At 49.5% G+C, this 21,576-nt stretch overlaps 1 protein-coding gene across 1 annotated transcript in view; it reads left to right on the forward strand.

Annotated features, from left to right (window-relative positions):
• LOC118615850 (radial spoke head 10 homolog B-like) overlaps positions 1 to 19,614 on the forward strand; it is a 32,532-nt gene extending 12,918 nt beyond the window's left edge. The window contains exons 8-20 of the mRNA XM_036241097.1: positions 874 to 1,030; positions 1,365 to 1,486; positions 3,436 to 3,625; positions 4,538 to 4,652; positions 5,755 to 5,834; positions 5,928 to 6,076; positions 11,237 to 11,344; positions 12,543 to 12,669; positions 14,503 to 14,651; positions 15,542 to 15,550; positions 16,088 to 16,181; positions 18,524 to 18,722; positions 19,443 to 19,614. Coding sequence (XP_036096990.1) covers positions 874 to 1,030; positions 1,365 to 1,486; positions 3,436 to 3,625; positions 4,538 to 4,652; positions 5,755 to 5,834; positions 5,928 to 6,076; positions 11,237 to 11,344; positions 12,543 to 12,669; positions 14,503 to 14,651; positions 15,542 to 15,550; positions 16,088 to 16,181; positions 18,524 to 18,722; positions 19,443 to 19,614 — 1,671 coding nt within the window. The remainder of the gene's footprint in view (positions 1 to 873; positions 1,031 to 1,364; positions 1,487 to 3,435; positions 3,626 to 4,537; positions 4,653 to 5,754; positions 5,835 to 5,927; positions 6,077 to 11,236; positions 11,345 to 12,542; positions 12,670 to 14,502; positions 14,652 to 15,541; positions 15,551 to 16,087; positions 16,182 to 18,523; positions 18,723 to 19,442) is intronic.
• The last annotated feature ends 1,962 nt before the right edge of the window (positions 19,615 to 21,576 follow it).

Genomic DNA, 21,576 nt, shown 5'->3' on the forward strand with positions numbered 1-21,576 from the left:
TTGGTTTGATTCAGAAACTCAGTGGTGTCAGGGTCTCTCCTCCGTCGATCCATGATATCTCCTACCATGTCAGCCTCACCTTTATGCTGTCTCTCCTTCACGATAGCAAGATGGCTGCTGTGATCCCTGCCTTCACATTCACGTCCCTCACTAAGTAGGAGAGCAGAAACTCTTTTTCAGGAAGCTTTCGACAAATGTCTTAAGTTTTGCTGAGTTGAATTGGGTCATTTGCCCATCTCTGAATCAGACTGTTGGCCTGGATCTTATAAATATCAAGAGAGTCCCTATTCTGTGGTGGGTACTCTGCTGGCCATCAGCATGGTGTAACAAGATGCATTCTGTGACCTAGGGGTGCTTACAGTTGGGGAGAGGTTGTGAGGCAGATACAGCAAGGAGAGGAGGAGGATCAGGAGGAGGGGGAGGAGGATTTCTGCAGTGACACGAGCGTCTAGGAACCTGATCATATATGGACTAAGTGCATATCTTAAAAACATAACCAACAAAAAACTCCAAACTCTTGAGGAAGATTTACCAATGGTTTTCTAAGAAAAATTTTCCTAAACTGCAAAAGTTACCTTTCTAGCCCTAGCTGGTTTGGCTCTGTGGTTAGAGCATCAGCCTGTGGACCAAATGGTCTCAGGTTTGATTGACGGTCAAAGGGCATGTACCTGGGTTGCAGGTTCGATCCCTGGCTCCAGTTGAGGTTGTGCGGGAGTCAACCAAACATTGATGTTTCTCTCTCTCTCTCTCTCTCTCTCTCTCTCTCTCCCCCCCCTCTCTTCCAATCTATCAAAAAAAAAAAAAAAAAAAAAAGGAAAAATATCCTCGGGTGAAGATGAACAACAACAAAATAAGTTACCTTTCTATCTGCAGGGCCGATTAACTTTCAAGAATGGGCGTGTGTATACTGGCCCGTTTTCCAATGACCACGTAGCGGAGTTTCCAAATCTCGAAGACGAACTGCTGAATCACCCAGACCCGTCTTCAGAATCTGCCCTTGGGGGCCAGTACCGAGGGTCTTCCAGCACTGGTAGGGAGCATCCACCTGCCAACTGAAAGTTAACTCCTCTGTAGCATCCACGGGACCCACTCACCATAATGCGCCTAACGCTTCAGAAAACGGAGTTTCTTGTGAGCGGCGGCTTTCTTAGCAGTTTAATTATTCATTGCATTTATTGGGGGTTATATTGGTTAATCAAGTTATATAGGTTTCATGTGGATAGCTCCGTGATACATCATCTGCGTAGTAGGTTTCCTGGAATACTCTTGTATCACACATCTGTGGGAAATTATTTGGGCATAACGTTGGAAAAGGTTAACACTGCTGTTCACAATGACCCCCTATGTGTGCCTCCGTCTGCTAGAGATTGTCAGAAGGCTTGACGGCAGCGGGAGTGATTCAGTGTTGGGGTCGACCATTGAGCTGGACCTGCTTTTACTGCTCAGTGAGTACCCCGAGACAGAGCAAGCAGAGGAGAGGAAGCAGGTGCGCCTTTTGTATTGTTATCAGTTTGCGTTTTAGGCTTAAATAGTTTTTAAAAATAGTTTCTTTTTCTTTCTTTCTTTTTTATTAATCCTCACTCGAGGATAGTTTTTCCATTGATTTTTTAGAAAGAGTGGAAGGCAGGGAGGGAGGAAGGGGCGAGGGGGGAGAGAGAGAGAGAGAGAGAGACACATCAATTAGTTGTCCCCCGCATGCACCCCGACCAGGCTGGGGATTGAACCTGAAACTCAGGTATGTGTTCTTGACCAGGAATCGAACCCAAGACCCTCCAGTGCTCAGGCCGACACTCTAACCGCTGACCCACACCGGCCAGGGCAAAAATAATTCATTTTTTCCGTTCCAGTTGACAGTCAATATTATATTAGTATAAGCCAGTGCTTAGACATTTATGTAACTTACGAAGTGGTCACCACATACTGGGGTGTCCCACTTTGCACAGGAGGGAGCTGGGGCAGAGGGGGCTGGCAGCCTGCCCCAGGTCACACAGCCCTCTGGGCATTCTCCGACCACTCCACCTTGTCCACCCTGCCCCGCCCCCGCCCGTGGCCCGCCGTCCATGAAGTCCTGCTCGGTCTCCGCTCTCCAGGGCTCAGTGCAAGGCTGTGTCCCCGGGAAGCTTCTCCCTTAGGCCCGCCGCTCCCCCCCAGCTCTGCTCCGCGATCCTGCCTCACCGTGTGCCCATCTGTCCGTGACTAGATTTTAAGCTCATGAAGGAAATTCTGTTAGAACAGCGGTTTCCCAACTGCACTGATTCTAGAAAGTTAATGCCGAGAGTGAGGTGCTGGGGGCAGCTGCTCAGGTGGGAGGGACTTTTCGGTCTCCATGGCAACCCAAATACAGTTCCTCACCTTTTCTGACTATTTCACTCGGGAGGCAGAGGCCTGGGGTACCTGGAGGTGGCCAGGCTGCCGGGTGAACAGGCTGTGTGGGGACGTGGGGGCAGCACAAGGCCATCGAGGGTCTGGGGAGAACACCGGACGGCCAGTGGGGACAGAGGGAGCTCGCAGAGCAGTCGGCGTGAGCATTGCTCATTTCACGCTCGCGGTCTGCTGTGAGCTGCCTGTCTCTGTATATGCTGGCTCTCGGGTCGATTCTTTCCATTCCCAGTCTGCTGAGGATGAGTATCACGAATGGAGGTTAAATTTTGTCCAAAGCACTGATATGATCATGTGCTCTTTCTTCTTTAATAATCAATATGATGAGTTACACTGATTGACTTTTCAAATGTTGAACCAGCCTTGCAATCCCAGGACAAACTCTGCTCAGTGCCGACATACTGTTTTTAAAAATATACTGCTAGGTTTAATTTGCTAGTATTGTGTCGAGGATTTTTGGGTCTGTGTGCGTGAGGGATATTGATCCGTAGGCACGAGAATCGCATTGCCGCCCTGCAGACAGGACGCTCTCGCGTAGCAGCCAGAACGCAATTCCACCGTCCAGAGAACAGCATCAGTTTTAGGATTTTTACTGTTTCTCAGAAGCTGCATTTTATTGACCTGGGGATGAGTGGGAAGAATGTAACACAGTGAGCTCTCCCAGTGACAAGAGGTAAACACTATTACTTTGCATGTGCTAATCTCATTTAATTTAGAAAACAGTGTTTCTTTTGCTGCTGTTCATATCGGGTAAGATTAAGATATGCATGGTTTGCCATGGCCAGTTTTGCTCAGCGGTTAGAGCGTCAGCCCGCGGACCAAAGAGTTGCAGGTTCGATTCCGCTCAAGGGCAGGTACTTGGGTTGCAGTTTGATCCCAGCCCAGGTTGGGGTTGTGTGGGGGGCAACCAACTGATGTGTCTCTCTCACACTGATGTTTCTCTCTCTCTCTCCCTTCCTCCCTCCCTCTCTCCCACTCTATCTGAAAATCAATAGAAAAATGTCCTTGGGTGAGGATTAAAAAAAAAAAAAGATATGCATGGCTTTCTCCTTTCAGGTAGAATATGCTGTGTTAAGAAATATTACAGAATTAAGAAGAATCTATAGCTTCTACAGCAGCCTAGGATGTAATCGCTCCCCGGATAACACCTATCTGATGACAAAGCTTCAGTTCTGGAGGTTTCTAAAGGATTGCAAATTTCACCACCATAAAATAACTCTTGCTGACATGGACAGGGTATTAAGTGGTGAGTGTTCCAGGGATGCACACCTTTTGTTTCCAAGAGCAGTGTAACATCATGTCGCCGTGCAACCCGTTAGGAAGTGTTGAGGGAGTGAAGGCAAAGGCTGGGAGAGGTGTTGCAGAAGTGAACACACCGGCTGCTTTCTTCTCCAGGTGCTGAAAACGTACCTGAAGAGGCAGCCTCGGGATGTGATAGCAACGCCGCCACCATCTACAGCAGGGAGGGATCCACAACGCAGGGGCCCCCTGCCTGTGTTTGTAAATAAAGTTTTATTGGAACACAGCCATGCCCATTTGTGTCCATATTGTCTGTGGCTGCTTCTGCCCTAAAACACCAGAAGTGAGTGGTTGTGGCAGAGACTGGCCCGCAAAGCCTAACGGATTTACTGTCTGGCTCTTTGCTGAGGCGTTTGCCTACCTCTGACTATAGTAAAGACATGCTCACTTGTTGGGTCGGAGGCAGAGAGGGTCAGGGGGGGCTTGGAATAGCCTAGAAAAGGCTTTAGGTCTTGGGCTTGGTGTCGGTTTCAAATGAGAAAAATTCATGCAACAAATTTCACAACTTGGAAGGTTTTCTCCTGTCAGCTGAATTCTGGGAGGCAGGACGGAAAACCTCAAGTTATCTTCTTGGAGGATAAAATGTTAGAACGAATACCTATGTACTTCAAATCTAAGTGTTTGAAACAGACCCAGCATCCATGTCGAATGATCAGCATTCATCAAGGTGTGGCTCAGAAAACTCTGAAAAACCCTGGGACACAGGATCTGGAAATTAAAGATCCGCCTGAGACCATTTGTGGGCGGATGCAGGCGTGCGGCGGAGTATTCTCTAGGAAGAAAAGCGCTTTGCTCTGGAGTTGTGTGCCAGAAGCAAGTCGAATAGAAGGTGCTAGAAAAGACTGTTTTCTTATTTCAGCCTATAATGACATACCAGTTGAAGACATTCATTCTCCATTTACAAAAATACTTTTCAGAACATTTCTGAATTACCTTCTGCAGTTGGCTCACCACATCCATCACAAAGAATTCCAGTGAGTACTACTTCGGGCCCTGAGAGAGCGTGAGGGCAGACTAGCTGTTTCTGAGGATGTAACATTTGTCCTATGTTCTTTCTTTTTTTAAAAAAAAAATTGATTTCAGAGAGAGGAAGGGCGGTGGAGGGAGAGGGAGAAACGTTGATGGGAGAGAGAAACACCTACCGGTTGCCTTCCATGTGCGCCCCGACTGGGGATGGAGCCCGGAAGCCAGGTCTGTGCCCAGGCCGGGAAGCACAGCCGCCGCCTTTGGCCAGCAGGTGCCGCTCGCACCGGCTGAGCCACGGGCCACCGCGGTCCTCTCTCCTTTGGCTGCACATTGTCTTCACACCCTCTGGCACTGGCAGGCTAGAAACAAAACTATGAGCCACAAAACCGTCAGGTGCCAGCGTAAAACCGTGCGAAGCCTTCAGACGGGAGTCACGGCGTCTCTGCTGCAAGTAGCTCCCGGGGTTCTGTTCGGAAACAGCCACAGCCCACTTTACCTTAGGCCAGAATCCCCGTCTGCCTCAGAGCAAAACTGATCCCCACACCCGTCCCCGCCTCCCCACACAGCGTCTCACGGAACCAGGGTGCACGCGTCGGAAGTGAGGAACCCACGTGGCTGCAATGCCACTAAGCAAATGACGACCACGCGGCTTTCCCAGGTCCCCCGACCCGCGTCCCTGTGCCGTGCCGGGATCTAAAGCAGGATCCCACGTGGCATCGGTCGTTGGTCCTCTGCAACCCACCACAGTCCCTCAGACCTTGTCTTTTCTGACCTTGACCCTTTTGAAGACTGTCGCTCAGTTATTCTGTAAAATGGTCCTCGACTTTGGTCTGCTGCTGCCTTCTCATCATTACATGGAGCTTATGGGTTCTGGGGACGGATGACAAGGAGGTGAGCTGCCCTTCCTGTCACATCCCATCAGGGTCAGCGCCGCCACTCTGTCTCATTATGGTGACATTCACCTTGATGCCCTGGTGAAGTGGTGTCAGCCAGGACTGTCCCCTGTGCTCTACTTGTTAGAGGCCAGTGACCGAGCTCCCCCTTCCCCCCGGGGGAATCACAGCCCAGCTCCTGGAGGGAGGAGTGGTGACGGCTTCTCTTCAATCACAGAAACAGGAGCCCCTCGCTCTTCCTGTGTTTTACAAAACTGATGACGGAGAACATCCATCCCAACGCCTGCCATGTCAGAGGTAAATAAAAACCAACAGGACTCCATTGCGCACTACTTTTTCGAAATATGATTTTGTAGTCATTTTTTGAATGATCATCTGTGGTATTTTTAGGCAATTTATTTAGCAGGCAACCGCGGACACTCTACTCGATGAACTACATCGACCTGAGCTGGGAGATCTACACCGCGCACTGCAGACCGAGCGCCGCGCCACCCCACGAGCCCACCATGACCATGCGACACTTCCTCTGGGTGCTCAAAGTAAGCACGTGATTTCCACGGAAGGAAACTCTGCCAGCCCGAGGCGCCAATACCGAGGGGAAGACCTGGGTGGATTTTCAAAGCCGCTGACCGTTTCCTGGGTCTCTTCTGGCAGTAAAGATGAATTCCACTGCGTTGTGGAAGCTGACGGACGGACAGAGGGAGCGTCTGCCCTGGCCGCATCTTTTCTAATGCACGCCTTGTCATTAAAGGGGGCGGGGGATGGAGGCCATTTAAAAAGTGACCGTCCATCAAAAGAGTAATTTAAAAAAGTTACCAGTTTGGAGAATAATGAGACCATCTAATTTATACGATATTCTCATACTAACTATTGGTAGTTTTTGTTTCATGACTTATATTTGTGGGAAGATAAATATGCTAAAACGAAAAGAACGGAATACTAATAGGAGATAGAGTGCTTTAAGAAATTTAAATGTTGCATATACATGAACCACTGACAATCTAGCGTCTCTAAGCAAACCGTTTTTTTAAAAAGTATGTGATTTCTTGGATGGAATATTATACAGTTGCCGATTTGCTCCCTTTCTCCCGTTCTCCTCTATTACTGGAGAGAGGAGGTCGTCTGTCCCTGCAGATTGTCAGCCGTCGGCTTCAGCAGCCGCGTCCTCAGGCTGACTCCCATGTCTCTCCTGTGCCCGCGTTTCTGTCGAAGGGGGAGTGAGAGTCAGAGGCTCGGTCAGACTCCAGGTTCTTTCCTCCAACAAAGTGACAGTGGTTCTGCGCACGTCCCATTGCATCACCTTGGGAACGTCCACGCCCCCCCCCTTTCCCCATGCCACGGATGTGGGGAACGTTCCCTCCCAGTTTACCTTCTGGGTGCCTTACAGCCACGAAGAGAGGAAAACAGAGCCCTGATGTTTGGAATGCCAATCATTTAGGAAGTTTCTAGCAGGTCTGCCACTTGTTTGAACCATGAGGTTTGGTTTCTGCTTGAAGCAGGATCCCAGGCAGGCCAATCCTATGGTTAAGCAACTGGCAACAGCTTGGGTGGGCCTGAAAGTTGGGCGGGGTGGGGCGGGGCCTCAGGGAGTCAGCAGGGCGGGGCTACCAGTGTGAGCCAGGTTGCTGGAGTCCCAGATATGGCTTCTGTCTGCTGCCCCCGGGAAGGGCTCACCAAAGGAACAAAGGCCTCTGACAGCACGTTTGTCCCGGAGAAAGCCCCCTCTCCAGCCCTCACTCCAGTGCCAAACAGCTCAGTTCTTCCCTGTGTGTCTCTGGTGCCCCTCGAGCTGCCTCCCCTCCGAGCTTAGAGGGAGCGAGTCCGATAAGTCCGTGCGCGGGCCCTTTAAGGAGCTGCCTGGGGCTCCAGCCGCCTCAGCCTCCCTGAGCCTCAGTTCCCGCTGGTTTTTCCAGCCAGAAGTGATGGGGATTCTCTTCCTGGCACTGGAACCCTGAGCGGGGCACCTGGTGTGGGACGGGGACCCCTCAGTCCTCAGGGAGGACCTTCCCAGCCGAGGTGTCCTCCTGATTTTTATCCGCCACACGTGGGTGTGGGAGCAGCCCGTCCCCTCCGCCCCTCCTTCCAGTCTCGATGTGGCTGCTGCTTTAATCCCGTAGCTGTAGGACTGCCGTTCAGCTCCGAGTCAGGTGGTTCTGAATGATGGTGGTTCTGTAGTTTAGTTGTAACTTTGATGTGGTTGCGGGAGGACAGATACTGCGGTTACCTACCCGCCATCCTGACCGGAAGTCCCCTCTTTACACATTTACAACCACATGATACAGTGTTATAATTTTTGCTTCAACTGTCAGACATACTTTTTTTTTTGGTTATCCTCACCCGAGGACATTGTTCAGATAGAGCAGGAGGGAGGGAGAGTGAGAGAGAGAAACATCGATGTGAAGGGACACATCGAGTGGCTGCCACCCGCACGACCAACCAGGGCCGGGGACAAACTGCAACCGAGGTACGTGCCCTTAGCGGGAACCGAACCCGGGTCTCTCCGGACCGCAGGCTGACGGTCTAACCGCTGAGCCTAACCGGCCAGGGCCAACTGTCAGACATACTTTATAAAACTCAGGAGGAAAAGGAAAGTTTCTTGTATTTTCCCATGATTTTGCTTACCGTGTTCTCGCTTCCTGTCTGAAGGTTCCTGGAGTTGCTGGAGTCTGTCTTTTCCTTTCTATTTCGAGACCCTCCTTTAGCCACCCTACAAAGGTGGGTCTGCTGGCCACAAACGCTTAGTTTCCTTCACCTGAGAACTCCCCTTCATCCCGGCAGGACGTTTGATTGGCTCAAGAATTCCGGGTCAACAGTCCCCGTTCAGCACTTGAAAGAGGCTGTGGCATTTTCTTCCGGCCTCCATGGTTTCTGAAGAGACACCTGCTGTCATTTGACTTTTCCCCACTCTAAGTGAAGGGTGGTTTCCTTCCCATGTCTTCCAAGATTTCTCCCTTTGTCTTTAGCTTTCAGAAGTTTGACTTCGATGTGTCTGGCTGTGAATTTCTTGAGGTCTATCCTGTGTGCGGCTCACTCAAATTCTCGGATCTGTAGATTTGTATTTTTATCAAATTTGAGATGTTTTCAGTCCTTATTTATTGATGTACTTTTTCAATCCCTTTTCTTTCTATGACTCTGCTGACACGAATGTTAGATCTTTTGTTATAGACCCATAGGTCCCCGCGTCTCTGTTTAATTATTTTCAGTTTTATTGTCAGATTGGATAATTTCTATGGTTCTGTTTTCAAGTTCATGGATTCTTTTGTCCCTTTTGTTATGATGTTGAGCTCATCCATTGACCTTTTTTTTTTTTTAATACTCACCCAAGGATATTTTTCATTATTTTTAGATAGAGTTGGAGGGAGGGAGAGAGAAAGAAACATTGATGTAAGAGAGACAAATTGATTGCTTGTCGCACCACCCCGACCTGGGCTGGGGATAGAACCTGCAAACCAGGTATGTGCCCTTGACTGGGAATCCAACCCTAGACTCTTCAGTCTGTGGGCTGACTCTTTTTTTTTTGTTTTTTTATCCTCACCCGAGGACATTTTTTCATTTTTTGTTCAGATAGAGTGGGAGGGAGAGAGAGGAAGAGAGAGAGAGAGAGAGAAAGAGAGAAACATTGACGTGAAAGGGACACATCGAGTGGCTGCCACCCGCACAACCAACCAGGGCCGGGGACAAACTGCAACCGAGGTACATGCCCTTAGCAGGAACCGAACCTGGGTCTCTCTGTACCGCAGGCCAACGCTCCAACCGCTGAGCCAAACCGGCCAGGGTTTGTGGGCTGACTCTTTAACTGCTGAGTCAAACCAGCCAGGGACATCCATTGAGCTTTTAATTTAATTGTTGTATTTTTCAATTCTAAAATTTTCATTTGGTTCTTTAGTTCCTCTCTTTCTGTGCTGTGACTTTTCATTTTTTCCAAGCATGTTTGTAATTGCTCATTGAAGCATTTTTTTATGACGACTATTTTAAAATCTTTGTCTCTACAAAGCATTATTATTATTATTATTTTTTGTACAGATAGAGTGGGAGGGAGAGAGAGGAAGAGAGAGAGAGAGAAACATCGATGTGAAAGGGACACATCGAGTGGCTGCCACCCGCACGACCAACCAGGGCCGGGGACAAACTGCAACCGAGGTACATGCCCTTAGCGGGAACCGAACCCGGGTCTCTCAGGACCGCAGGCCGACGCTCTAACCGCTGAGCCAAACCGGCCAGGGCTACAAAGCATTATTAAAAGAGATTGAAAAAGACATAATGGAAAGATATTCTGTGTTCATGGATTGGAAGAATCATAATCGCTCTCTTATGCCACTGAAAAAAATGATTTATGGGAGGGGAGCTAAGTGGAATTTCTTTTTCTGCACTTTGCATTGCTCTGCTCCCTCCAAGCCCTGTTTTGCTTGTTGTTTTTCCCCTGTTGGTTGTGTCCTCTGGCTGTTGTATTAAGGCTTTCCCTACAAGGTGCGGTAAACCCGGGCTGTCCGCTCTCATGCAGGACTGTGGCACGGTAAAGCCGACTGGGAGCTCTCTGCGGATGAGAGGCACTTGTCAAAGATTAGACTGTGGAGTAACCAAGCCAGGAAACTGCCCCAACCCTTCTCCTCGGCTGCCAGCTCCCTCGGTTTTTTTGTTTGTTTGTTTTGAGCAGACCATTTTTTTTTTTTAATCCTCACCCGAGGACATTTTTCCAGTTTTTGTTCAGATAGAGTGGGAGGGAGAGAGAGAGAGAGAAACATCGACGTGAAAGGGACACATCGAGTGGCTGCCACCCGCACGACCAACCAGGGCCGGGGACAAACTGCAACCGAGGTACGTGCCCTTAGCGGGAACCGAACCCGGGTCTCTCCGGACCGCAGGCCGACGCTCTAACCGCTGAGCCAAACCGGCCAGGGCGAGCAGACCATTTTTTATGATAGCAAGAGTCCAGTTGAAAGAAGGAGGCCATTCTGTGTATACCCTATGTTTGGGGGGTGCATTTATCATGGAAAAATGGAGGGTTTGTTTTTTTTTTTTAATTATTAACACTATTATTTGTTGGTATTGATCTCTTCTCTCAATGTTCAATTTTTCAAGAGAGGATTTCTCTTTCCTAAGTGCGGGGGCACATAAACCTGGTTTTCACAGTTCTTAGCACAGAGTGGAGGGGGAGGGTCAGTGTGGGGGGAGGAGCTTCCCAGGATGCACTTTCCCTGCACCTTGTTTCCACAGCACTGTGACTGTGGGGGGCGACTGCTCCCTGGTTCAGTGTCTGAGAGGAAACCACGTCTCCACCCAGACTCTCAGGGCGTCTTCCTGTGTCGGCCCTGTCTGAAGCCAGCCTCTCGGAGATGCCTCTCCTGCCCCAGTCCTGAGCTCCCTGTCGCTCTGTTCCGCCGGGTCCGCTGTCCACGCTCCCCACTTGCAGAACTGGGTTGCTGTCTCACATCTGGATTATTGACTTTCCCATTCCCTGTCCTGTGTTTATGCCTCTGAAAAAATATTTCCTGTTACTTTCGAAGGATTAGGTTAGGAGAAGAGAGGTAACTACCATTGTTAATCTAGAATGCTTTACAGAATGATCAGTTTTCACGATATTCATTTCTGGTACATTTTCTTAAAGTGTTGTATTGCTATGAATTGACATTAAAAATATATAGTATATAGTTATTTGTAATTATAGGCCCTTATGGTTTGATTGGTTGTTTCTATTATAGGATTTTAAAATGATAAATAAAGAGTTAACATCAACCAAGTTTGTGGAGGTCATAGCACAGGACAATCCTTTCGTGTATGACGGAATTGACAGCAACTTGGAACTTGAGGTCAGTAGAGAGGGGCACACATGGTATAGATCCAATTCAGGCTGTTTGTTTTGCTTGGATACCAAGAACCAAGATTTGATTGAAAAGAATTCTAACCCAAATACACGAAACTGTGTGTGTGTGTGTGTGTGTGTGTGTGTGTGTGTCTGTGTGTATCATTGATTGTATTAGAAAACTAGAGATTAATATTAAAAAGAATAAATGTCATGAAATGATGAACAAAGTCAAAAGGATATAAAACTACCATACTATCTCATGGGTAATTTACTTAGCAATTTAATGCATGTATATGTTCTGTGGTATACATATCATACACTCAAAGACACTAATTGATCTCCTCCAATGGATCATGTATACGTGTCTTTAATTGTTAGCATTTCTTGCAGCAGGCAAATGTCTCATTTTACCAGCTAGACCAGTGGTTCTCAACCTGTAGGTCGTGACCCCTTTGGGTGTCGAATGACCCTTTTACAGGGGTCGCCTAAGACATAACAGTAGCAAAATTACAGTTATGAAGTAGCAACGAAAATAATTTTATGGTTGGAGGTCACCACAACATGAGGAGCTGTGTTAAAGGGTCACGGCATTAGGAAGGTTGAGAACCACTGAGCTTGACCCATCTTTGGGCGGGTCCCAGCGACTGTCCGACCAGTGACACTGGTGCTGCAGGGATGCTGAGCAGACCCCTGGAAAAACCAAGTTTTGGGTCTTCCCTAGAAGCAGGCAGAGTCTAGCTTAGAGCCTTTGGTCAAATTAGGGGCCTGCTCGGGCTCCAAGAGCCCGGGGCTCAGAACCAACAGGCACAGCAGGTGGACGATCAGAGTCCCAGCCAGCCAGCCACGCACTCCGCAGACCCGTGTGTCGGGGTCGCAGAGGGGAGGAGGGGGACGGCTGCTCATGTGTAATACTTGCAGTGACACTTGGTTTCCAGGTGCCACTTTTCTGGTTAAGAAAAAAAGGAAACATTTTGAAAGTGACTGTCCTCAATTAGCTGATATAAAATGTTTCCATCAAGGCCGAAAAGGAACTTACAAATCTAACGATAGAACATATATCATACTAGGTCCTTTAAATGCTAGAGGTTTGAGCCTAAGAGGTGGTGATCTCTGGAGAAGAGAAACCAGCGCCCAGATGAAGCGCTGATTGACCTCCGGGGTGTCAGGATGAACGCGATTCTTTGTATTTTCTTCTGTTTCAGCTTGTTTTTCTGGAATTCTTTGAAGCTCTCTTAAGCTTCGCATCCATCTGTGCTACCGACCAAATGACTAAATCCTATTTAAGTTTTCCAAATGATGACTTCACTGGATACAGACCTGGAATCACTTGTATGACAACACATAAGGTAACAAGTAACATCTTAGAATTTAGAGCAAGGAATGGTTTTATTCTGGAATGGTTAAACCATCCTCGAAACTACCTTGGGCTTTTGTAACCCTTCAGGAAATAATTTAGAACTCATTTTCACATTTTGGTTTTTGTTTTTAAGTTTGAGAAAGTGTCTTTCCTGGTCACACCCCAGGAAGCTGACTCCCGGCCACAACGAGCGATAGCGTAACGGAGGTCAGGGTGCCCACAGACACGATGGGTGGCCACACGTCTCACAACCCCTGAGATGTTCTGTCCCATGATCTAGTGTTTGCAAGGGGGGGAGCCTGTCCCGGGGCGAAGATGCTGAAGGACCACTCCCGAGTGTGCACGAGATGCTGGATGGGTCCTTGAGGATGGGCCTGCTCACAGGGCCGGACATGGGCCTCGCCGCCAGACCTCTGGGAACAGGGCAGCGTTAGTAATTCACTGAAGGACCCAGGGCTGGGGCAAGTTGAGACAAACCAGTTGTGGGTGGGCATCTCAGCCTAGTGGGCTTGAAGGGTTTCTCATTTGGAGCCAAAAGGGAGAGTCTTGGGGGCCAGGGGACCCCTCAGTGCAAAACCCTTCAGAGTTGCTCCTCCAGAAGCCTCCCCACTGTTGTCTAAGGAGAGACTCTTACCCCGAATCCCTGGGCTGTGCCTCGGGCTCCTGTGTGCTGGAAGCTCCCAGTTCAACTTCAGCACCCCATGGTTCACCCTGGGGTTCACCCTGGGCCAGGTCCGCCCCCTGCCGGTTGAAGATGTGCCTGCCGACTTCTCCGGATCACCCGGGAGCCTGGTCGCTGACTGCGGTCTGGGCTAGGGGCTCTGCCCTGAGGGAAGACTGTCCACCTTGAAGTCCCCCATGCGTCTGTGGATGGCATCACCATGGACGCTAGGAACCCGTGTGAACACTTTTGTCTAGGGATCATCCTCACACACCATCTGATTAGTCTCACCTCTGGATGTCAGTGTGACAGTTTTTTTAAAAAATCCTCCCCTGAGGATATTGTTCCATTTATCTTCAGATAGAGTGGGAGGGAGGGAGAGAGAGAAACATCGACGTGAGAGAGAGACATTGATTGGTTGCCTCCCGCATGACCCCAACCAGGGTCGGGACTGACCTACTACTTAGGCATGTGCCCTTGACTGGAATGGAGCCTGCGACTGGTCCGAGGGCCAGTGCTCTAACCGCTGAGCCAAACCGGCCAGGGCCAGTGTGACATTTCCAATGTCCATCAAGATAAACAAATCAGCCCTGGCCGGTTTGGCTCAGCGGTTAAAGCGTCCGCCTGCGGTCCGGAGAGACCTGGGTTCGGTTCCCACTAAGGGCACGTACCTCGGTTGCAGTTTGTCCCCGGCCCTGGTTGGTCATGCGGGTGGCAGCCACTCGATGTGTCCCTTTCACGTCGATGTTTCCCTCTCTCTCCCTTCCTCTCTCTCCCTCCCACTCTATCTGTACAAAAAATGGAAAAATGTCCTCGGGTGAGGATAAAAAAAAAAAGATAAACAAATCATACCCTATTCATACAATGGCACATGAGTCAGCAGTGAAATGACTCATGATCCATGCAACATCACGCATGATTCAAAATAATGATGCTGGGCGATTGTCTAAATGATAGAAAGTTCTAGAGAGTTCAAAGTAACCTGTAGTGACAGCAGATCGGCGGTTCACCGTTCTGACCGAGGTGGTGGTTTCCCAGGTGTAGACATGTTGACATGCATGAACCAGTATCCTTTACATGTAGCTCATTGTAAATTACACCTCCTGAAAAACGTGTGTGCGTCCATCTCTGTGGAATCCACAAGTTCCCGGCTGTCCTTGCTCTGCCCCCCAGAACAGGAGCCTGAGCGCAGTGATGAGCCAGGAGTCCGACGTGCACGTGGGCAGCGCCAGGGCGTCCTCCAGCAAGCTGGCGCAGCTGCTCGACGTCACCCCAGACATCAAGACGCCACAGGTCTGTGTTTACAAGGCACCACGTAACGACTGTGCACGGTTGTGTTCCAAGCACTGTGGCGCACCTACTGTATGACCAGGGTTCCGTCCTTGGTGGGCCGAGCCTTCTCGTGAGGAGGGAGGCGGTGCCCGGTGAACACAGGGACAGCTAGCACCATGGGGAGTGTCCCGGGTGCAGTGGCCCAAGCAAGCAGCGGAATTGTTCCGTGGCTGGGAGAAAGCAGCGCAGCAAGGCTAAGGCACCTGCCGGGCACAGGCCTGGTCAGCAGTGGAGGGGCCTGTGCCTGACTCCAGACGGGCCGCCCCACGCTGCATTTGCACGGACACTGGCAGTGGAGGGGGCCTGTGCCTGACTCCAGACGGGCCCGCCCCACGCTGCATTTGCACGGACACTAGCAGCGGAGCGGGGGTGTGTGCCTGACTCCAGACGGGCCGCCCCACGCTGCATTTGCACGGACACTGGCAGCGGAGCAGGGGCCTGTGCCTGACTCCAGATGGGCCGCCCCACGCTGCATTTGCACGGACACAGCAGCGGAGGGGGAAGCGAGGCAGGCTGTGGATTTGAGTGGCGGGCGGTTAGGAAGGCCTCTGATGAGGCCGGTGAGCACACCTGCAGGAGGTGAGTGTGGCCGTGTAGTTACCTGGGGAACACTGTCCCGTGCCGAGGCCTGAGGTGGGAGCTGCTCAGGTTGGGGACGAAGCAGTGCAGCCGCGAGTGGAGCCGGCCAGCAGCGCGGGCCAGGGAGGCGCACGGGGGAGGCGGGGGTGAAGGAGAGGGAGCCCGAGCACAGGGTCAGCAGGCTCACTGTGGCTTCACAGCTGACAGACAAGCCGGGAAGCTCCTGGCTCCACCTGGCACTTTGAAGGCTGTGGAGTGTGAGAAGGAAGGAGAAGGCACAGGTGATCCAAGAGTTTTGGCCTGAACAAGGAGAATAGTTACTATTTACCACGAGGGGGAGGCTGGGGCAGGGGCAAAGCTGGGTTGGTTTTGGACATGTTAGGACACAGGTCATCCAAGGGGCGAGCACGCGGCACGTCTGGACACGAGTGTGGAGTTCAAGGGTGGCGTCTGGCTGGAGACAAATGTGGGTGTAAACAGCATATACGGGGCAAACGCAGGTTTACAGTGGTAAGTATGCAAAGCACAGGGTTTATTCTTGTGTTATTATTAATTATTGTAGTGTTTTCTATACGAACAACTGTAATTAAAGCCATTCCCATATGAATGCAGGGAGCATTCACAGTGTGTAATAAATACTTCCTCATGTCTCTGGCTCCTTGCAGGGAGCCGTGCAGTAGACACAGTGACTGTTCTCCAGCGCAGAGAACGGCCTCGTTAACAATTTCTAATTGTTTGTGATGTAGAAAATCAGCTTGAGTCCATAATGATGCAGAAATATTTTACTTTATGATTTTTTTCTTTTTTTTACATAAAAGCTCAAGTTTAGGAAGTTGCTAAGTGATGACAGAATTTCCAAAATGAATTTTAAATCTCCAGGAAAAGGGCTAACCTTTTTATTACCTCAAAGTGGTAAGTATTTTAATGATAAAACTTAAATTTTGGCAACTGTTGCTTATAAATGAGATATAGTTATAAAAAATGTATAACCATCCTTAAATTTTTTAAAATTAAAATTATGTGTGTGTGTGTGTGTGTATGTGTGTGTGTGTGTGTACGTGTGTGTGTTTGTGTGTGTATGTGTGTGTGTGTGCGTGTGTGCATGTGTGTGTACACAAAAATATAATTAGGCCGGTACTGTTGCTTCCAGTTCTGTCCCCTGCTTGACAGAATTCACTTTCAAGGCTTGATCTTGCTGAGGTTTGGGGGTATTTTTTCCAATTTTATTGAGATATAATTGGACTTCCAGTGCTGTATAAGGTTGACTGAGTTACACTTATCATGAAATGATTACCACAATATGTTTAATTAATATCCATCATCTCAAAAAAAAAAATTGTTTGTGACGAGAGCTCTTAGGACTTACTCTTAACTTTCACGTACCCCACAGCACTCAACCACAGCCATCAGGTTGCACATTACACCCCCAGTGCTCATTTATCTCATAAATAGAAGCCTGTACTCGACAGCCTCATCCACCCCACCCCCACAGCCCTGCCTCTGGTAACCACAAGTCCGACCTCTTTTTCTATGTTTTTAAAATGCTAAGATTCTACATATAACTGAGATCATACAGTATTTGTCTGTCTGACTTATTTCCCTTAGCATAATGCCCGCAAGGTCCCTCATGTTGTTGCAAATGGCACAGTGTCCTTCTTTTTTGGAGGGAGGGCTGGGCAGAATTCCACTGGAGGTGCGCTCCACAGCTTGCTCTGTTCATTCTGTCGATGAACCGTCGGGCTGTTGCCGTGTCCGGGCCATTGAGTGCTGCTGCTCTGCGTGTGCGAGCAGGTCTCTCTGGACGCTGTATCTCCATCTTCTTTGGGTATGTGCCCAGAAGTGGAATTGCTGGGTCCTAAGGTGGTTCTATTTTTAATATTTTGAGGAACTGCCCTGTCGTTTCCCACAGTGTCTGCACCAGTTTACATTCCCACAGTGTGCAGGGGCTCCCTGTTCTCGTCTTCACCAGCATATTACCTCTGGTCTTGATGATGGCCGTTCTGACAGGCACGAGGTGATAGCTCACTGTGGGCTTTTTTAATTGCATTTCTCTGATGATTTGTGATGTGGAACCGCTTTTCGTGTTGGCCATCTGTATGTCCTCTTGGGAGAAATGTCTATTCAGATCCTCTGCCCATTTTTAAATTAGATTTTTTTGTTTTGTTATTCAGTTGTATGAGTTCTTTATATATTATGGATATAACCCCTTCTCAGATACATGGTTTGCAAACATTTCCTACCATTCTGGATGTTGCCTTTCCTTTTTATATGGTTTCCTTTGCGGTGCAGAAGCTTTTTAGTTTCCTGAAAGCTTCTCTATGACTGAAATATATAAATATCTGAATGGCCTGCGTGGCTGCCAGGGTAGAAGCCTACAGGAGATTTAACCAACAAGGAACAGTGAGGTCTCCTTCACTTTGGTTGGTTTGTTTATTTGTTTATTTATTTCCTCACTCAAGGATATTTTTCCATTTTTATCTTCAGAGAGAGCAGGAGGCAACCAATTGATGTGTCTCTCTCACATCAATGTCTCTCTCCCCCACTCCCGCTCTGTCTGAAGATAAATGAAAAAAAATATCCTCGGGTGAGGATTAAAAAAAAAGGTGCAGATCTTACTGACAACATAGAACTACCCAAAGCATTATCTTCCCAGAATCAACTATTTTAAACACATTCCAAAGTGGGTATCTGTTGGCCTTTGTAGACAGCAACTCCTAACCAAGTCAAGAATTTAAAATTTTGCCCTGGCCGGTTTGGCTCAACGGTTAGAGTGTCGGCCTGCGGTCCAGAGAGACCCGGGTTCGGTTCCCACTAAGGGCATGTACCTCGGTTGCAGTTTGTCCCTGGCCCTGGTTGGTCGTGTGGGTGGCAGCCACTAGATGTGTCCCTTCACATCGATGTTTCTCTCTCTCTCGTCCTCTCTCTCCCTCCCACTCTATCTGAACAAAAAATGTCCTCGGGTGAGGATAAAAAAAAAAAAAAAAAAAGAATTAAAAATTTTAATCTTAGAAAACCTAAAAAGCTACTAAAAAACAAAAAACAAAAACAAACCACAGGTGCCAGGAGCCTGGAAGAACAGGCTGAGTCTAGCAGGGCCCAGTGGCGCCGGCCTCGTCCCAGGTGGTCCCTGCAGCTCCTTGAACCCGCGGAGGCCCAGGAGCATAGCCGCCGTCCACAGGGCAGATGTGAACGCAGGCTCCCGGGTTACTTGGCACAACTGCACGGGTATTCATTGAAATTAAACTTTCTTCCAGAGGAAACAGAAAAGCCCAAGGATGAACAAAATGAAGATCTCAACATGTGGATCAGCCACATGTGTATCTTTTTTGTGAACAAGCTCTTCCAAGCACACAGACACGAAGAAACTCTCAAGGAGAAGGTGAAGGAGAACAGGTCCCGTTACGCAGCCATGGCCAAGCAGAGGAAGACGGAAAGCTACGAGCTGGAGTCAAGGTGACCGACACCCAGCCCCGCCCGCCCCCAGCGCTCAGGTCCCTTCCCGCTTCCTGGGGCCAAGGGCTCTCACCGAAAGCACGCAGCCTCCTCAGGGTGGCCTGCCGCACGGGGCGCTGGGACCTGTGGGCCCGTCCTCGCCTGCTCTCGGGGCAGTGGTGACATCTGTGTCCAAGAGCCCAGCCACAGATCTGACCGCCGGGGATCAAATCCCAGCCCCGCCGTGTAACACTTGGGTGCCCTTGGGCAGGGTCTGCCACTGTGTGCCTCAGTTTCCTTACCTGTAAGCCGTGGTGAGGATTAAGTGGCCTAATGCTTGTAAAGCATCTGAAACAGTGACTGGCACTCAGTGAGCGCCCGCTTAGGCTGCACTCACCCTCCTGGAACACTGCCCAGGCCCCCGCGCCGCACGCCGGTCGAGGACGGGCGCCTGCCTCTGTCCAGTGCGGCGAGCCTGTTGGTGTGGGGGAGAAAGCACCGACCTGCGCTTAAGGAAAAACACCGAGAAGCATTTCCAAAGGCTACTCACTAGCTGCTGGTTGCTACGACTTGAAAAGCGGTTCACAAGCCTCTGTTGATTCTGTCTAGATGCGGTATCACTCGATTTCAGCAAAGTGACGATAACTTAGTTTTCGTAAACAAAACCGTAGGCTGGAATTCAGGGACAGATGAAATGACAAAGGCAGTGACCCCTTCCCCTTCTGTTTGCTCCTGCTGTAGGCTGACCAGCTTGAGAGAGGAAGAGGCCAAGAGGCCAGACTACGAGGTTGACATCACCGTGATCAAGGAACCGGCGGAGACCCCATCCTCGAACTTCACGCCGAGCCCCGTCAAGGAGGAAACCATGGCCGTCCAATCCAAATCCATCATAAGCAGGAAAAAGAGAAAATAGAGCCACGGGGACAAACAGATGCAAAAGGAGGCCAGAACCAACGCGCTGGAACAAGACCCGAGCAAGGAAAGTGCCGTTACTTCCCGCCGGCGAGCGTGAGGGACCCTCGGCCCGCTGGGCTTCGGGCCTCCCCTCAGGCTGGCCGCCTCCCCTCAGGCTGGCCGCCTCCCCTCAGGCTGGCCTAACTGTGATCAAGGAACCGGCGGAGACCCCATCCTCGAACCCCATCCTCAGGCTGGCCTGCGCTTCGAGAGCAGAGCTGAATTAAAGGCACGTGGGCGACAGACGAGTGTGTGCCAACATGGTTTCTATTCAGAACGGCTGGTGATTAAGTTTAGAACCTGATAAAACTGACCACATTTCTTCAGCCACCCCCCACCCCCGCCCCAGACAGGTCCTCTGCCCTTGTCACCACCCTGTGTCCACGTCCTACCCGACCTTGCCACGCCGCCCCTCGCCTGGCTCCTTCCCGCAGGTCACAGCACCGACAGGGAGCCGGGACCAAGGCCGGACGGGAGCGGGAGCGGGTGTGCAGTCGGCGGCGAAGTGAATACTGTAGATCCGTTAGAAAACGTTAGAGCTAATGATTTGTTTTAAAATTTAAGCACCAAAAGCATAAAAATACAATCTCTAGCATCCAAGCTGACAGAAGGAAACCATCATCCAACATAAATCTGGGAAAAGGGAAAACGACAAAGAAAAACAGATGAAAACAGAAAACAAAGCCGGTGGGGAGAAGTGCAGGAATCACCAAGATAACAGGCTAAACACAGCTCCCCCACCTCCAGAGATACTTAGATTGGATGAAAAAAATCAAAATTCACTTCAGTGTTATTTATTCTTTACGAGAGAAACATCTTCAACAAAACCATACAGAAAGGATGAAAATAAAAATAGGGAAAAAATGTATCAGGAAAATCTAAGCAAGATGATTAGAGTAATAGCAAGCATTATTAAAGGCCAACAAAATAGAATTTAAGGTTAATATCTGCATAATATGGATAAAAATAATAAAAAAGGGCCCTGGCCGGTTTGGCTCAGCGGTTGGAGCGTCGGCCTGCGGTCCAGAGAGACCCGGGTTCGGTTCCCGCTAAGGGCATGTACCTCGGTTGCAGTTTGTCCCCGGCCCTGGTTGGTCATGGTTGGTCGTGCGGGTGGCAGCCACTTGATGTGTTCCTTCACATCGATGTTTCTCTCTCTCTCTCTCTCTCTCTTCCTCTCTCCCCCTCCCGCTCTATCTGAACAAAAAATGGAAAAATGTCCTCGGGTGAGGATAAAAAAAATAATAATAATAAAAAAGGACCAACAATCAATAAAGGTCCAATCCTCGTGTGTGCGCACTAGGTGTACACACAAGCTTTGCCAAAGCTGACAATTACAGGAAAGAAACAGACCAGGAAGACCAACATTTAGTGAGGACACAGATAATTTAAGCAACTAAACTAAAATGTTTGAACTAACAGAGTTAGAAGCCAGAATGCAACAGGGAATAAACTGGCTACATTTTTGGTTGAAAAGTGCAAGTTTCAAATGGTCCATCAGAGCCCAGCTCCTATTGCACTGCAGTTAATGAGTCAGCAGCGAACAACGCACACAATGAAGCGAGCCGCAGACACGTTGGAAACGGATCCATACAATCCCAACCGACTCCTGGTGTAAGAGGGAACCAGCAGAAATGGTAAACCATGTAAGACAACAACAATACTTTAAGTTGGTGAGAAGCACCCCCCTGCCCCCCACTTGCAGACTCATGCAGGTCAGGCGACAGGAACTGGGGAGCCCCTGCTAGGGCCAGGCTAGTGCCAATGCTTGGCCGGTTTTCACCCCAACTCCAGGATGCCCAGACACTGATGGTCGGTCCATCTCAGCTGCGGAGCTGCGTGCAGAGTGAGGCTACCTGGGAATCTACCTGACAAATAAATCTGCTTTGTGTGTAGACCACACTGGGCACTTTCACTACGT

Source organism: Molossus molossus, unplaced genomic scaffold, assembly GCF_014108415.1.
Source record: "Molossus molossus isolate mMolMol1 unplaced genomic scaffold, mMolMol1.p scaffold_m16_p_4, whole genome shotgun sequence".
In the NCBI taxonomy this organism is placed as follows: Eukaryota; Metazoa; Chordata; class Mammalia; order Chiroptera; family Molossidae; genus Molossus; species Molossus molossus.